The sequence below is a fragment of the Corythoichthys intestinalis genome, chromosome 15, assembly GCF_030265065.1.
Source record: "Corythoichthys intestinalis isolate RoL2023-P3 chromosome 15, ASM3026506v1, whole genome shotgun sequence".
In the NCBI taxonomy this organism is placed as follows: domain Eukaryota; kingdom Metazoa; phylum Chordata; class Actinopteri; order Syngnathiformes; family Syngnathidae; genus Corythoichthys; species Corythoichthys intestinalis.
The window spans coordinates 40,301,129-40,319,903 of record NC_080409.1 but is presented as its reverse complement, the minus strand read 5'-3'; the positions used below and the strand labels follow the sequence as shown (position 1 = coordinate 40,319,903).

Here is an 18,775-nt window from a genome sequence, read left to right as displayed (position 1 = left end):
AGGTAAACGTCACCTTTTTCGTTGTTTCACCACCTGCACCAACCTTTTTGAAACCTGTGTTGATTTCTCACACAAGAAAATCCGCCGTGTGTTCATCTGCGGTGCTGTCATGTCGTCGTATTTTGAGCATGTCGTCGGATGTAGAAACAAATGGAGAATCAAATTTTATGTCGGATGTCAAAAAGATCGTGTGTCAAAGTGATCGTATGTCGAGGTACCGGTTTATTAAGTTTTTTAAAAATGATCTTAATTAGGTCTTAAAAAGTCTTGAATTTAACTGAACGAAACCTGTAGGAACCCTGCACTATTACACGCCTACGCCATAGTGGTGCTAACGTTTGCTAATCATATTTACCCATAGACACAATGTGGGGGGCTTGATAACTGAGGAGAAAGAGGAGGGAAGCTGAGTCAAAAGGAGACGTGATTAGGCGGGGCGGAGCGTTTGAAAAGACTGCTGCTTCTCCACAAAGGGTACGGTATGATCTCATGTGGTGCTGTAGGTGTGGGCTTGTCTTTTGATTGGTTGAAGTCACACAACATGTAACTGGACACTGTATGGAAATAGCCGAACAAGCCCTTGTCTTCGCTTGAACCTGGTCCCTTGTGGTTCTTCACAATGAAGCTTACAAACCACATCAAAAGAGCTACGATGTAGTAATGACCTGTGCCGAGAGAGTTTGGCGCTGTACACTCGCCCTCTCATTTTTCAAGGAACCACCTTGTTTGCCCGGAAAAATAAATGCGGATGATGGTAAAAACAAGTTGGACATTTAATTCTAGTCATCCAAAGTTGACTTGGGTTCCACATCTCAGCATAAAAGTCCCCTTTACAGACTGGGCATGCAGATGCGGATTGTTGTTGTTTTTCCAGCTTTAAAAAGCTGTTTGGAGGCCTAAAAACGGACGACTTCCATTGCCGTGTTTGAACACATAAATAAACACGGAGGGAGGATTTTTTTTTTTTTTTAAACATTTTCAAATCCTCGCTCCACCCTTTGCTGCTCTGTCATTTCAACTATTCTAAAACAGTACATATAAAAATTGGTGGCTCAAGGAGGAAAAAAAACATGGTGGTTAATGGTGGTTTGAGCTAAACAAAAGTACAGCTCACTGGATAAAAACTAGCTTTTTGCACATATGAATTCATGATCTAAAAAAGTAACTATAAATAGCAAGCAGTGTTAATTTTGGCAGTTCTTTTAATTTCCGTCTTAGTTTTTTGGACGAAGGTACTTATTAGTCTTAGTCATATTTTAGTCATTTCAAAATGGGCTAGTCTTCGCCCACGAAAACACAGAAAAATTTTGTCTAGTTTTAGTCGACGAATACCTCAAAATGCTTTCATCTGTAAAATACTGTAAAATACAAACATTTTAGTCCAAAAATAAAGAAATAAGAAAAAGTTTCTTAATTCCTTGAAGTGAACGTTGACAGGCAAGCACATATTGTAGCATCTACAACAGGGGTGTCCAAACCTTTTGCAAAGGGGGCCAGATTTGGCGTGGTAAAAATGTGGGGGGCCGACCTTGGCTGACGTCCTTTACGTAGAAAAATATATTTAAGCAAAATTTAGCTAGCAATTCAATGTGTCACATTTGCTTTATTTTTTATTTTTTAATGAATAATTTCAACAATCTCCCAACTAGCCTTTGTGGCGTTCTCTTTCGACTCTCGGGCTCTTGCAAAATACTACTGCTGTGAAATGAAACTAGCTTCAAGTTGCTTCAATTTCTCATTGCGTATCTTCCCTGTAATCTTGTCGTACATGTCAGCGTGTCTTGTTTGGTAATATCGCCTCACAGTGAAATCTTTAAAAACAGCAACTGTCTCTTTGCAAATGAGGCAAGACACAGTTGTTGCGTATTTTAGTGAAGAAATAGTCCAATTTCCACCTATCCGTGAAGCGTCGGCCGTCACAACTTTCTTTTTTTTTTTTTGTTGATTGTCGCCATTTTAGAAAATGGAAGTAATGGGTCACACGGAGTAATGTTGCTCAGCCCTTAAATACCTGCAACATGAAGCAATTATGATAGAATCCCAAAATTTGAAAAATAAAGTCCTAATGAAACCTTTTTTTCAAATTTGTAAAACGAAAAGTCAAAATGAATGTGTAATAAGCGCTCTAATATCTATAACCCATGCTAAATCATGTTTTTTTTTTTCATGGAACCTGCAGATGCATGTGTTGACTTGCATCCATCATTTTATTTTTCAAAAAGAAATGTCAAAATTCTAAATTCATCTCAAAATCATGAAATTTTAGGTGTATCAAATGTGATACATTTAGCGATAAAGGGTTAAAATGCTGCTAGCTTTTAGTGGGTAAATGAGGAGCAGCATTTCGTGTAAACTACTTCGTATGCTGGTTGCAGTACTGCTGACCAATTTATTAAGTCTGTGTGCGGGCCAGACGTTATTGATTTTAAGACAGAGGCTGGGGGCCGGATTAAATTTGACCACGGGCCGCATTTGGCCCCCGGGCCGGACTTTGGACATGTCTATTCTACAAGGACAACACGAACTTTGTGATGATAATACACACTCAGCAGGACATAACACTATTTAATACATTATTTTCAATTCATTATACCAAACTGGATGCCAAGAACTGTGTATTCAACAAAAGTTGTCCGAGAGTTCAAGACAATACGAAGTAACTTTTCAACCTTTATAAAATATTTCCATAGCATTTGTGATCGCTTACACTGGCGCTAATTAACTTTGAGGAGGGTGGCAGGAACCCAACCACACAAAAAAATTGCAAATGTGCTGACTGCTTTATGGCATACGTCACTTCCCACTTTTACCATTCATTATAAAGACGGAAGTTGATGCGGTTTCGCGCAAAGTCTGCAAAAATGGCAGAGCAACAAAAGAGACAAAAAGCTTTGCCCGAGGAGGGGAAAAAAGGGGGCTATCAGGACTCAAGAATAAACATTTGCCTGGCTTTCACTCGCTGGTATGACGTTATCCCCCGCCCCCAACCAAACTCGAGAACACTGACAAGTTAAGGTGGGGTTGGGGGGTTAGCCACAATAAGCCACACAGTTGCTAACCATCACATGCTATTGTTTAGCCACAACTGGATTCATTACCTTAATCCATCTGTAGGCGACAGGGAGATCATGATTTTATGACACTGTGCGGGTGTGTGCTTGTCCTCATGAGAAAAACACGCTTCCTTAAAGTGCATGTGACACGAAAAAGCATGTTTATTTCATAATACACACAGTATTTTATGCTCCTGAATGATATGGACCACTTGGATGTGTGTGGAAGCGATCGCTATATTTATTTATTTATTTATTTTTAATCCCGCACCATGAAAATGAGTGACTTCCGGCTTCGGTCTTGCATTGAGGAGGAGGGCGCTGTGACGTGTACGGGTGAAGGCGTCCTCTTCACTAAACAGCCGTACTGTTGTGTATGAAGACTAAGGATTCAGCTGATTTTGCGGATTAATACGTTTATTTTTCGCATCACGCCAGCCAAACGGCTGCAGAAAAATCTTGCTTTATGAGGGAGAGGCCTGTGCACCTTTTTGGAGTTTCAAAAGGTTCCCATTCACCGTGGATATTTTCCAAGCCCTACTACTGTGGGACCATTGGACTTACGAGGTTGTGAGTAAACATCTTGTTTTGTATTATGTCAAATATTAATATAGCGATTACAAAGTAAACACTACAAACTTTCTTTAAATAAAGGACTACTTACGTTTGATCATTGATAGGCATTTAAAAAGCTCTCCTCGTGCACATTAGCTGCACGTTAGCTGCACAACAACTGCAGCCGCCCTCCTCCAGGGAAGGAACTGTAAATTGCTCTCCGCCGGGCGGTTTGCCGATCCGCAAAGACAATCGACAACCCAGTCGTCATGTCAAATAATCCAGGCTAGTTATGTGTGGTTTTCTGCTTTGAAGACTTTGAAACATCACTCGGTTCGGGTTAGCATGTCGGCTAGCTGTCACGCCTCTTGGTTTGTTTACATTCTCCAAAGCCGGGGAAGGGAAATGACATATGTCCGATTTGGGTGTCATAAAATATCGTTCGGGAGGTGCGAAGGTAAAGGTGAAGTCGACACTTTTGACCATTATGGAGTAATTTTGCCATGTCGTCCTGAATAAGTGCATTTTTATTATTTCATATTCCATTTAGCACAAGACTGTTATTTGTCATGACCATGCCATTTATTTAGCAATTGGGGAAAATACTTGGATAAAAAGAATATCCTGTAAAAATATTGAAGTAAAGAGACAGAAACAATGACATTTTGCAGCTCTCTTCGTCGCGTTTTCCTCATTGTGAATAGTTCCCCCTCGACGGGCTGACTGGTCCTTCTCAAGCCATTTATTTAGCTATTGGGGAAAAAATACTTGGAATTAAAGAATATCCTGTAAAAATATTGGAGTACAGAGACTGAAACAATGACAATTTGCGGCTCTCTTCGTCGCGTTTTCCTCGTTCTGAATAATTCCCCTTCAATGGGCTGAATAGTAAAACCGATGAGCTCAGTCACCCGCTGACGTCATCTATCTGTTGGGGACGCGAGAGCCCTATAATGGTAGGTGTGGCCAACCGGCAGATTAAAAGACTAATTTCTCGTCATCTGCGCTTTGCTAAATTGTTGTATATAGTCGAATCGTCTCAAAATATGATTCTAATTCACATAATAATGCAAAACAGTGCCACTTTTGTCCATCGGTGTCGCTAAAATCGACCAAAACTGAAAAGTTCCCTGGAGTTGCTTTAAGAGGACTCTCGCCACGCTAAAATAATGCTAATGCTAACATGAATGCTATGCTAATGCTACAAGTTCCATTTAGTGTGTGATGATCATTCAGCACTGACCTTTAAAAGTTAAAGCAACATTGCATATTGTCTCTTGCTAAGATAACAAAACAAATCTTACCATGTGTTTTAAAACAAGCAAGCCTGGAGTGCAGCCTAGCTTGAAGGACATCATAAACAGCAGTGATGGGAGTCATGGAGAGGTGAACAATAAGAAAATGTCTCACATTGTGGACATAAAACAGAAAGTATGTCACATTTTAATCCCGTTATCGTCTCGTCAGATGAAAACTGACATTTGTATGGTTATGCTTTAACTCCAAGACACGTTTTAGCTCATCATCATCATGAAAAAATTGTTCTTTGACGAAATATTTTTGTTATTGTCATCACTGACAAAATAAACAATGAAAGGTTAGCTAGGTAGCACATTTTTGCGTGTGTATGCTAATACTTATTCCTCTGTGTTTAATTTCGGAGTCCAACTAGGAATATAATGTTACATTAGTCGGTTATAGTTAATTTGATCAGGATCTGGCCTACGCCACATGACCTACTATACGTCAGCAAGGTAGCACTTTAGCAAAATTGCAGATAATGTGCCCTCATTTACGTAAACAAAACTGCTGCTGAATCTTTAATTAAGCTGCTGAAGAAAGATGGCTGTCATGTAAATACATGCCATGTAGAGAGTCATGAGAACAAGTCGGGTAGGGGCGGAGGGGAATGCACTCTAAATAGATTAGCCATCTCGCGGAAAAGTCTACACGCATCATTTATGGTCACTTGTGTGTTTTAGAACATATGATTATTTGGGTGTGGATATTTCCTATGCGGCGGGGCTCCAAAATGGAGAAATGGAGAAATTACAGCTGGACTGTGTCAAAGCACAGAGAGGACAAGGTGGAGGACGAAGGAAGATAATACGGCGGGAAGAAACAACACTGGAAAGCGCCAGAAATGAGGCTGTAATTGAAGGCGTTTCCCCACCAACTCACGCTGGCTTGTTCACTCGCAGCACCGATATCAACACTGAAAATAGACAAAAATAATACTTGGACTCCCCTTTTATTTGAACTGTTGACCAGCAATCAAAATGAAAGCAAAATGAACAAAATCTCCCCCTTGGTTCTTTTACCTTTCAAAGAAATAATAATTACAGTGATCTCTCGCTATTTCGCACTTCAAACTTCGCGGCCTCAGTCAATTGCAGATTTTTTTTTTTCTTTTTCAATTACAAAAAAATTAATAAATAAATGCCGTATTTTATAGAGCTGTCCCGATCTGATCACTATCTCTCTCTCTCTCAATCCAGCTGCTTTTCTTGGTCAGGCAGTGCACTGGAGTTGCTAATTAAAGCTCACGATGATTGACAGACGTTAGGGTTTGATCTTGCCACAGATGCTTGAAAGCTGAAACTTCAAAACGCCGCATGCGTCAGTCATAGTTTAGCTTGTATAAACAGATGCTGTGGCAACATTGTGTGTAAGTGAGCAGCTTGAGCAGATTTAACTCGATTAAGCATTTCAATACAGACAAGCATTTTTCTTCTTTATTATTGTTTAGAAATAATTTGGCGGGACAGTAACATGTTTAAAACTATAATTATTACATTTGAAGTGCCTGTCCATTTTTTAATATGTATAAATACATGTTTTTTTTAATTATACTTCGGGAAAAAAGTGAAAAAACATGTCTTATATGTATATTTTTTCGATGCTAAATCTGAATAAATACATTGAATGCAAAAGGGGAAAAAATGGGGGGCGGGGGGCACCACTTCGCGGTTTTGAGACGATTCGACTACATACAACAATCTGGCAAAGCGCAGATGATGCGAAATTTGTCTTTTAATCTGCCGTTTAGCCACGCCAACCATTATAGGGCTCTAGCGTCCCCAACAGGAGGATGACGTCGGCAGGGTCATGGTTTCATCTGATTTAGAATTCAACCCATTGAGGGGGAAATATTCAGAACGAGGGAAATGTGACGAAGACAGCCGCAAAATGTCATTGTTTCAGTCTCTCTACTCCAATATTTTTACAGGATATTCTTTTTATCGAATAAATAGTATGGTCATGACAAATAACATTCTTGTACTAAATGGAATAAGAAATAATAAAAATGCATTCATTCAGTATGACATGTCAAAATGACTCCATAATGGTCAAAACTGCGGGCTTCACCTTTACTGTCGCACTTCCCGAACGATTTCAATATTTTATGCCACTGTAGTTAGTCAGGCTTTTGTCATTTCCCTGCCCCGGCTTCTAAGAATGTAAGCAAACCAAGAAGCGTGACAGCTAGCCGACACGCTAACCCAAACTGAGTGAAGTCTCAAAGTCTTATTTTCACTTTTGAATCGAAAAATCACACAAGACTAGCCTGGATCATTTCACATGGCGGCGGGGTTGTCGATTGTTTTCGCCGATTGGCAACCTGCCCGGCAGCTAACAAGTTAAAGCTCGTTCCCCTGATACAGACAGGAGAGCTCGCCGAGGAAGCAGCTGGAGAGTACCGCCGGACAAACCGGCTGACGTCGGAGGAGTGCGTAGCTGCCACATTATTTTACGCCATATTCGACACGAATAATTAAAATTAGGGCTGTCAAAATTAGCGCGTTAACGGGCGGTAATTCATTTTTTTAATTAATCAATATTTGACGCAATTAACGGACATGCCCCGCTCAAACAAACTAAAATGACAGTACAGTGTAATGTCTGCTTGTTACTTGTTTTTTGGTGTTTGGCTCCCTCTGCTTGCGCTTGGGTCCAACTGATTTTATGGGTTAGTACCATGAGTGAGCATGGTGTAATTATTGACATCAACAATGGCGAGCTACTAGTTTATATTTTGATTGAAAATTTTACATATTTTAAAAAAACAAAAACATTAAGAGGGGTTTTAATACAACATTTATATAACTTGTACTAATATTTATCTTTTAAGAACTACAAGTCTTTCTATCCATGGATCGCTTTAAGAGAATGTTAATAATGTTAATGCCATCTTGTTGATTTATTGTTATAATAAAAAAATACAGTACTTACAGTGGGGAGAACAAGTATTTGATACACAGCCAATGGGTTTTTCCATTGGCAGTGTATCAAATACTTATACTTGTGGGGTGGCGTGGCTCAGTGGTAGAGTAGTTGTCCCCAACACAGAGGTTGTGGGTTCAATTCTTCGCCCTGATGAACTCGCCTAAGTGTCCTTGGGCAAGATACTGAACCCCACGTTGCTCCTGGTGCTGCATCACCAGTAGGTGGATGGCGAGATAGTGTAAAGCGCTTTGAGCGCCTTGAAAGGTGGAAAAGCGCTATATAGGTATAAGACTGTATGTACCGTATGTTGAATGTATACAGTATATCCGTCTAGTGTCTTATCTTTCTATTCCAACAATAATTTACAGAAAAATATGGCATATTTTATAGATGGTTTGAATTGTGATTATTCATTCATTCATTCATTTTCCTTGCCGCTTTTCCTCATGAGGGTCGCGGAGGTGCTGCAGCCTATCCCAGCTAATTACGATTAATTAATTTTTAAGCTGTAATTAACTGGATTAAAAATTTTAATCGTTTGACATCCCTCATTAAAATGTGAAGACGTGAACAGAGAGCGGCGTGCAGAACTTATCTACAGGTCTGTCCATAATCAAACCTAAGTAAAAAGTCCTTTATTTAAAGAAAGTTTGTAATGTTTACTTTGTAATCGCTGTATTCGTGGCACTTTTTAACACAAACTTGCAATTTCTGATGGGGTTGATAATTTGACCGAACACCGGGCACACGAAGAGGGCAATAAGCCGAGTAGAGCACTGTCTCGGCGGTGGGGGGGTGCGACGAGCCGCCGGTCGTCAGCCGAGTGGCATTTTCGGGAGCCAATCAGCCACAAAATGCAAGCCACTTCCATATTAAAACATGTGCCATGAGCCCAGTATTTGACATAATACAAAATACAATGTTCACTCACTTCCTTGTAAGTCCAATGGTCCCACAGTAATAGGGCTTGTTTTGGCCAATATCCGTCTTTTGAAACCCAACAAGGCTCACACGCCTTTCCCTGGTGCAGCAACAGTTTTCTGCAGCCGTTTGGCTAGCGTGATGCAAAAAATAAACAAATTAATCCGCAAAATCAGCAGAATACGCAGTCCATCTGCATGCAATAAAGCAGGGGTGCCCAAGTCGGGTCGTCGAGAGCCCCTATCCAGCTTGTTTTCCATGTCTCCCTCCTTGAACACACCTGAATCAAATGATCAGCTCATCAGCAAGCTCTGCAGGAGCCTGATAATGATCCTGATTATTTGAGTCAGGTGTGTTGCAGGAGGGAGATATGGAAAACAAGCTGGATAGGGGCTCCCGAGGACTGGACTTGAGCACCCCTGCAATGCTCTATTGTGAGATGCTGACCCAGGTGACGTCACATTCGCATTCGTCCTAAACCCGAGACTGAAGCCGGAAGTCACTCATTTTCATGGCGCGGCATTCAAAAATTGAATATATAAAACGATCGCTTCCACACACATCCACGCGGTCCATTTCATTTAGGAGCATAAAACGCGTGAAATATGAAATAAATATGTTGTAGATATGTGACTTGCCTCTTATTTACACTGATCTATGTTCAATTTGGCGTATTTTGCATTGTATTTGTGTAAAACATATTGTATATGTATTGTTTCAACGGGTCCCTGCATTAAACTTGCATATTTAAAGTGGTCACTTTGAATAAGCACCAAATTTCAGAGGGTCTCCTGTGTCTAACTGGCTTATTTCATATGGATCAACACAGTAAAGTGGCTAATTTTGAGGGATATTTAAAAAAGTAAGAAAGTCCTTTTTTTCTGGGGTTACAATGCAAACATGATTTTAAGTGGTCTCTGTATACAACTTGCTTAATTTGAGGATTCTTTGTGTAAAGGTTACCGGTCAACCAGGTCTATGTATCATTTATGCAAGGTGTATTTGTAAAAGTGGGTTATTTAGGGGATATTTCAGTAAAACTGGCTTATTTGGGGGGGTGGGGGGGGGCTTATTTCGTGGGGCTCTAAACACAACTTATATTTGCAGGGTCACTGTGAAAGTGACTTATTTTAATGGGGTCTCTTCAGTAAACATGTCTGCTTTCCTCAAATACAGTAGATCATTTGCACTCTCAACGCACGACACAAAAGTCAGGACCCAGCTTGCTGTTTCTGCTGCCATCTGGTGGTAAATTCTGTTAATACAACAACGACCAACGCTCTTTTGACTCGCTCTTTCCAAGGAGGTTACCACAAGCACGCTTCAGTATCAATAAAGCTGCAGATAAATGTTAGTGGATAATAAGTACAGTGAGGAGAACAAGTATTTGATACACTGCCAATGGGTTTTCCCATTGACTGTGTATCAAATACTTGTTCTCCCCACTGCATTTATCATCATATAACAAGACTATGATATTCTATTTTTCTAAGAGGCTCCACTAAGTCCAGACAGTCAGAGAGGTTCTTGATGTAAATGTTGCAGACACTGTGTATACAGTAAATGTAGGCTTTGTGGACAAACAAACGAGCCACTACCAATTTGGACCTGTCTTTTCTAAAATAGATTAGTGGCAAGTATTTTCAGACGTTAGTGTATTTATACAGTGGGAGTCCTGTAAACACGAACTCCAGTAAATCAAATTAATTCATTCAAGTGTCAAAACAAACAAAAAGAAAGCTAATCAGATATTTGTGGGAAAATCATTAAAGACGTAAGGTAATAAAATTTGAATATTATAAGGTCTGAGGAGACAAAATAGGATTTAGAATGTTAACATTTTGTTTAAACAATGAAAAAGTGCTATGACACTTTTCCTTCAGTGCAATTTTGCACATATAAATTGATTTTAATCGAACCTCATGAGGATAATTCATCAATTAAAAAATAGTATATATAGCGTAGAGCTGTCCAATAATCACTTTTTAACCGATAACCGATATCATGATATTGTCAAACTCCAAAAATCCGATATACGGTTGTGGACTTTACATATTATGGCTAATTGTATTGTGATACCCAGGTCAAATGGTTTCCTCACATAACAAATCCCAAGCTTCTTAGTTTGAAGACATCAAATGGTCAATAAGCATAACTGCTGTGCTAAGCTGTGACCAGCCCTTGTACAGAGGCAGAAGGCTTCTACATTCCTTTGAAGGCGGCGTGCATATTGCCCCAAAATCGATAATAAAAATCAATGTCGATATTATCCGATATCATTTCAAAATGCTTTCATCGGCCGATATTATCGGCTACCCAATAATATCAGGGAACTCTAGTGTAAAGTAACAACAAATATGAAAAAATGTCTTCTTGGTGTGACAACTACTCAAACTTTAACAGCATTTTTCAAGAAATATGATTATTATTGTCATGAAGTTTTTCCTCTTTTGGCAGCTTTGCTAAGCTACTTTCCAGAAAATGAAATACAAAATAAATATAATTAAGTCAAATGAAAATTACATTACATTCAATTTAAGGGTTAAAACAGTCACAATAAGTCCTGCCTGCCAACAAAATGAATAAAAAAACAGATTAAATACGTGTTTAGGTTATGAAATAACTAACAAATTAAAATTGCAAATAAACAAGCTAATGACGGTTCAATGAAAATGTTCTGAATCTAATGATAAAATCAAATAAGGACAAAAATGCAGCATGAAACCGGAAAATCTGTTGCAACACTTCTTTGGCTTCTGCTCTCCTTGTGCATTGTCTTGTTCAAAAGAAGAATTTCTTAGACAAAAAAAAGTGATAATCATCATGTGCTTGCCTTTTTTTTTTTTCAAAACGTGGAGCACCCTGATGTGACATGCCCGTTTTGGGCAGATCTGCCTGCTAATTACAGCTCTGCTTTTTTGAGGAGGGAGGTACTTGCATGGTGGGGGCTTTTTTTCTTGCTTTTTTTGTGTTGTAATGATGCTTATGCGGCGATATGGTATAAATACTCGCAACCTTTTCTGGGCAAAGCAGCATATCCTCAGTTGTGCTCCAAGCCAAAGGATATACAGAAGCACCAGCAGCTCACTGGTGCTGAGGAGATTGTTTTTTTGTCCCCCCCCTCCCAAATTTCGTGTCGGTAAGTGTCTATTTATTTGTTTTCGGGATGCATTCAGTATATCAGGGCTTTCCTGGCTCTATGTTTGCGTAGTATATATGGAAAAATGCTCAACTTAGAGCATCAGGAAGAGTAAACTTAGTTGTTAAGTTACAGTTGAAGTTCAACTTGTGTACATGTTTTGTTGTTCTTCTTCTTTTAAAGTAACATTGTTCACTTGCAGGTTTTGACCGAAGAAAATGGACATCCGCGTCGCCTGCATCGTCCTCCTCATGGCCGCCTTGGTCGCCGGCCACGGCAAGGGTTACGTTGTCAAGAAGGTGGTGAAGGCCGCCCCCCAGTACGAGCCTTACCACGTCAAGAGCCAGGGTAAGAAAATTGGCAGATAATGCCCAACAACTGGATGGGAATTTTTTACCCCCAAGTTTTACATTGCTCGAGTTGTAACATAGTTGTAGATTTGATTGCTGTTTATGTTTTTGGAGAAAGTTGCTGATGGTTATGATAGTTTTTCTTAACACAGCATGGTATATAAAATAAGGCCCATTGAGAAAAATCATTCATCATAATTATGATTACTTTGAAAATGCTAACATTCACTAAATTAGAAAAACATTAGAACAATAACTTTACTTAGTTCAATCCCAGACAGACATTTTAGGGAAGGCATATCCAAAAATTCTTGATGCACGTCATTTTAATTTATTTTTGTCTTTTAACTTAATTGCATATTCATAATTATACAAAAAAAGATTCATACAGAAATATTATGATGGCTATTTTAACCGTATTATTTAGGAATACATGTAAATATTGACGCAAATAATTTTTGTACGTTGTTGGTTCTTTTATCCCAGGAGAGCATATTAGAGAAACTCCTTATACAAATCATTTTAACCCATTCACTGCCATTTATGCCTACAGTCGTCCAATCCATTTTGACTGGAAGCAATCACTGCCAACCCCTTCTATTCAAAATGGATTGGACATCCATCGCTGTCAACAGCACTGAAACATGAGCACTTACTGCCCAGCTCTCCCAGTTTAAATAATATGCAGAAAGGTTATAATACATATTTGTACCCCACGGACGCATATCAAGTCATATACAGGAAAAACTTAACGCAGGTCGTTTTCATGGTTTTGTAACTGCTAATTCTCAGGGGGGAAGATACAGATTAGTTATAATGCATATTTTAACACCAAAGAGGAATAATCAGAAACCCGTAATGTAGGTCATCTTTTTTTGCACCTGCTATACACGACTCTCTGTGGTATACAGATGCATAATTCTGGACATCTGAAGTTTCAAACGAGGGGAAAGTGACACTTTTCCGAGCATCGCAGACAGCAAACAAGCTGCTATTTTGGCCGTGGCAAATTAGAGCCCAGTCTGCCAGCAGCAGCAGTGTGGTTTGTTTGGGTGTGGCACAGAGGGAGAACACATCTGCCAGGCTTTATTCCATGCACTGCGAGTCTTCATGGGACCACATTAAAAAGGGCAGAAATTAAACCATGCAAATAAAATGAAAAACAGCACTCCCTGTTATCCGGGATGCTGATCACAGGCCAATTGCTAGCATTTCAGTGCTAACTATGCTGGTAGCATTCATTCATTCATTCATTCATCTTCCATGCCGCTTATCAATGGGGTGAAAAAAATTAATAAACGTACTATATTGTTTATGCTGATATACAATTTGCTGCAAAATGTATTTTATAGACAATTTCACGAAGAAAAAAAAAGAGACAAGACTATACTAATTCAATTTCAAGTGAACATGTTGCTATCATCCATGTATTCCTATTTTCCTTTTTTTTACATCTGTGACATCAACATTGTAATCTGTTCTCAATTGATTTACTTTGTGTTTTTCAAATGGTTAAATAAATGAATATAACATCTTTTGAAAATGTTCATGTGTATCAGATATGGGAAAATACTTCAAATGGGTAAAAGTGAAAAGAAGATTTATAATAAGAGTACTGAAAAATGATATCCTCCATCAACATTTTTCTATTCCAGAAATATACTTATTTTCATATCCACTCAAAATGTATCAAAAACTAGTCTCTCTCTCTCTCTCTCTCTCTCTCTCTCTCTCTCTCTCTCTCTCTCTCTCTCTCTCTCTCTCTCTCTCTCTCTCTCTCTCTCTCTCTCTCTCTCTCTCTCGTTACGTTAAAAAATGTTTTAAGTGCATCAAAGCTGAACATGAAATTTTTCACTAAAATTAAAATATGTACAGTGTTTCCTGTCAGCAAAATATTGCCATCATCACAGTCACGTAATTATATTCTTTTGTAGTCTCATAGTCATGTTTTTAGTCCATGTACATTTAATGTCTCATAACTCAGTTTGTTACTTGTTAACTTAAGTACAACAGTGGTTTGTTTCCAGTTTTTTTATTACTGATCATGCTGTTTTGTTTATCATTTTACAGTGGTGGCAGGTGAGCCTGGTATTCCAGGTGAGCCTGGTCCCATGGGCCCCCCTGGCCCCCCTGGCCCCGAAGGTAAGAGTGGTGTCGGCTACCCTGGACCCCACGGACCTCCCGGACCTCCCGGAGCTCCTGGTCGTTCCATCACTGGCAAATCTGGAACCCCCGGCGGACCTGGCAAACCCGGTATTCCCGGAGCACCTGGTGAGAAAGGACACACCGGTGCCACCGGAGCCCAAGGACCCAGGGGCGCTCCCGGTTCTCCTGGAACCCCTGGACCTGCTGGCCTCTCCTCCACTGGCAAACCCGGACCTTCTGGTCTTCCTGGAGCAATGGGCCCAAGAGGAGAGCCTGGTCTGAAAGGACATCCCGGTGTCCCTGGCCTGCCAGGTCCCAAGGGTGAAAGAGGTATCGGAATCCAAGGACCCCAGGGTGCCACAGGCCCTATGGGACCAATGGGACCTACTGGAGCTCCAGGTCAGTCTGCAGTTGGCAAGCCAGGAAAGTCAGGTATGCCCGGTGAGCCAGGAAAGTCAGGAAGCCCCGGTAGAGATGGCGCCCCTGGCGCCATGGGACCAATGGGACCCAAGGGACACACTGGTGCCCCCGGTGTAGGTATTGCTGGCAAACCCGGTGACAATGGTGCCCCAGGTCTGCCTGGTGCAGTTGGACCAAAAGGCCACCAGGGACCCGCTGGCGCCCCAGGTGCCCCAGGAACCCCAGGATACGGAAAGCCAGGTGCTAATGGAGAGAAGGGAGAGAGAGGATTTACTGGCAGCCCAGGTGCTACTGGTCCCAAGGGCGAGCAAGGTCCTACCGGATACACCGGTGCCACTGGTGCCACTGGAGCTACTGGCCCTATGGGCCCAGCAGGCGTGAGAGGTTTCCCAGGTGAGACTGGCGCTACCGGCCCCAAAGGTGACACCGGTGCCACTGGCGCTCCAGGCCCCAAGGGCAACAAGGGAGACGTAGGACCCCAGGGATTCCAAGGCAAGCAGGGTTACCCTGGCCCAGCTGGTCCCGCTGGAGCAAGAGGAGCCACTGGAGCCACCGGTGAGAAGGGTCATGGTGGTGCCCCTGGTATCACAGGTGCCCCAGGTATTCCCGGCCCTGCTGGACCCAAAGGTCTCCCCGGCCGTGCTGGAGAGCCTGGTGCTGTTGGTGCTACTGGAGCCACTGGTTCCCGTGGTCCTTCTGGACCTCAGGGTCCCGCTGGTGCTCCTGGCCACAAGGGACACCCAGGTCTCCCTGGAGCTCCCGGCCCCGCTGGCGTGACCGCTAAAGGCGTTCCCGGACCCCAGGGTCCCCCCGGACTGCCTGGTGAGAGTGGTGCCGATGGAGAGCCCGGTCCCGTTGGTCCTCCCGGACCCCCAGGACCTCCCGGTGAGGTGGTCTTTGAGAAGGGCATGGGAATGGGAATGACCGAGGTGATGGTCAAGGCACCCATGTCTGCTTTCACAGCAGCTCTGACCACGCCCTACCCAGCCTCTGGCAGCCCCATCAAGTTCGACCACATTGTGTACAACGCCGAGAGCCATTATGACCCCGAATCCGGCATCTTCACATGCCAGGTCCCCGGAGTTTATTACTTCTCCTACAGCATCCATGTCAATGGCGCCCACGCCCTGGTGGCCCTCTACAAGAACGACCAGCCCGTCATGTTCTCCTACGATGAGTACAACAAGGGCTTCCTTGACCAGATGTCTGGTAGCGCCGTGCTTCTGCTGAACGAGCAAGACACCGTGTACGTGCAGATCCCTGATGAGGAGGCCAACGGAGTCTTCGCTGCCGAGAACGTGCACTGCTCTTTCTCTGGCTTCCTGATCGCCTCGACGTGATAAGTCGGTCACCGAGACGCGAAAGCCAACAGCCAACCAACTAAATGTGCTCTCTATTGCTCCAAACAAGAGTCAACCCTTCTGTTGACTATTGTATTTGAGCAATAGAAGCATGTCGACTTGAAAACTTCAACAACAACTAGGTGCTTAGAAGAAGGAAAAATCTTAATTTATGTTAACTGGAGATCAGGGATGGAGAAAGCAAATCACCACATGGCCCGCAGGATGCTTTTTGAAATGGTGACAGCATGTGAACCTGAGGTTTTAGATCTGTGTTGTGTTTTTTTTTTCACTCTTTTCTTTTCCACTCTTTTATAAAGACTCTGACTGATGATTCTGACTTCCCAGTTTGTCTGTTTTTTTTCTTTATTTTTTGTACAACCTCTATTTTTTTGTTGTTGTTGTTTTTTTTTTTTTTTTTTTAATATTTCTTGCCCCAACACCCAGTAATCTTATTAAAAAAGAAAAAGAAAAGTACATCAATGCTTTCTGTTGTAACTGATATTTGTATATGACTTGAATATTGTGAAATGGCAAAATGGTCAAATTGACCATGATGAATACAAATAAGTAACCGGAATATTGTCATACAAGCAGTGCTCTCTGAGCTGCAAATGCCATTTTATATCCCTGAAAATGCATTATGTCATGTAAAGCATTATTGACACAAATAAAAAGATGTCTTAACAATACCTTTCTGTCTCAGGCGAACTTTTTAAAACAACTTTAAGACATTAAGAAAACATTACAGCAACAGTAAATGGTAGAGTCACATTTTCTACCTTAAAAATGTGAACAGTATAATAAGCTTTAAAAAAAAAAAAAAAATGATGAGTTAAAAATTCAAGTAATTTATACTATACATAATTTACAAAACGTGTACATTTATTTTATGAGGATACATAGAGAATGTTCCATAATTAATTACATGTTAGAAAATAAAATTCTTTAGGGTAAAAAAAAAAAAAAAAAAAAAAAAAAGATTCTTTTTAAATGACATCATTGAAAATAATAGCAACATAGCAACAATTAGCACAATTACTTAGTAGTTCAATTTATTCACCATGTAACCATCGCTAATTGAATATTATAATATATATATTTATAATTTTTATTTATGAATAGTAGATTTTGATGCAATTACTATTCAATTATAATAATAATGATTATTATTAATATTCAGTTATGTAAATTCAAATTAGTACTATATATTAGAAATGAGCTAATATGTGAAAGGCAAATGAATTCATTATTTGTTACACTTTTAATTTTTAAATATCATTAAAAGTGGATTTTATATACATATACATACATATACATATATTATATACTGTATATATGTATATATATGTATACACACATATACACATTTATATATAAATATATATGGAGGAAAACACAGACAAGACTGAAAAAGCAGTTTCTGCTCTTGCACTCCTCTTTGAAAGAAACTGTCCGTTTTACCCTGAAAACCCCCGTTTACAGACGTCACGCAACCGCTTTTGTTTCAACCCAGCTATAACACGAAGGTAATTAATTCTATTTATTATTCAAAATGTCTGTCATTTTTAGCTCAATCATTAATTGACGTCTAATATTTCATTTAAAAAAAAAAAAAAAAAAAAAAACGACTTTAAAAAAATTATTCACTCGCATATTTTAAACTTTTAAACAAATTACGTCACAATGAAAAAAATTGTGTCTGTAAAAAAAGTCCCGGATATCTACCTCATAACTATCGCTTAATTGTATTTTTTTGTTACTGTCGCATTTTATCCGATATGTTAGATGATAAATAATCGATCCAAACAAAGAAAAATTGAAAAAAAAAAAAAAACGTTTAAAAGGGTAAATATATGAAAAAGAAACATCTCGACCACTCCTTGATGTCTGCAATTTCTGCATCACGACCATTGTTATATTACCATGTTTCACCCATAAAATTCCCCAAAAATCCAGCTGTGGCCACTCACAGCTGTATCTTGACACTCGGTGATACATGCTACATGGAGTTTTTGGATCGAAACCAGATAAGTACGCGATAATATCTCATTAAAGTCATAGTGTCTATAATTCTGCTCTCGCGTGCTCTCACCTCCAGACAGGGTTTTGCTGTTTAAAAAACATTAAAAAAAAAAAAAAAAAAAAAAAAAGCCTTCTTGTTCAAAATTTTTCTTCCCCCAGAAAATTGAGATTTTAAGATTTCCAATGATGTATCACACATGCATATCGGACAATTTTGAAATTTGGCAAAATTGGGGGTCTCAAAGCGGAATTTAAAGTCACCTGTTTTCTGCCATATGCATGTACGTAATGTATACATATTATATACACATTTATGCATACACATGTATAAACAGTATGTATATTTATATAATAGAGAAGGGAGTTAAAGTAATGAGTTAAATTAAGCCTCTATTGTCTGTTGTCTAAACTTGCACTACAAGATATGATAATAATTTAATATAATAATTAGGGCTGTCAAATTTATTGCGTTAACGGCCAGTATTTAATTTTTTAAATTAATCACATTAAAATATTTAACGCATTTATTGCATGCGCGGGACGACCCACTCATGCATTGCCGCTACCAGACTACAATGGCGCCGTTTTATGTATATTGAG

At 40.0% G+C, this 18,775-nt stretch overlaps 1 protein-coding gene across 3 annotated transcripts in view; it reads left to right on the top strand.

Annotated features, from left to right (window-relative positions):
* Positions 1 to 16,875, top strand: part of col10a1a (collagen, type X, alpha 1a) — a 36,706-nt gene extending 19,831 nt beyond the window's left edge. For 2 of the 3 annotated variants that reach the window (XM_057860381.1, XM_057860382.1), the window contains 2 exons: positions 12,098 to 12,243; positions 14,316 to 16,875. In XM_057860381.1, the coding sequence (XP_057716364.1) occupies positions 12,114 to 12,243; positions 14,316 to 16,150 (1,965 nt within the window). In that variant the 5' untranslated portion in view covers positions 12,098 to 12,113 and the 3' untranslated portion in view covers positions 16,151 to 16,875. Of the gene's footprint in view, positions 1 to 11,794; positions 11,896 to 12,097; positions 12,244 to 14,315 lie in introns of those variants that run through there. The other variant, XM_057860380.1, reaches the window with a different exon arrangement.
* The last annotated feature ends 1,900 nt before the right edge of the window (positions 16,876 to 18,775 follow it).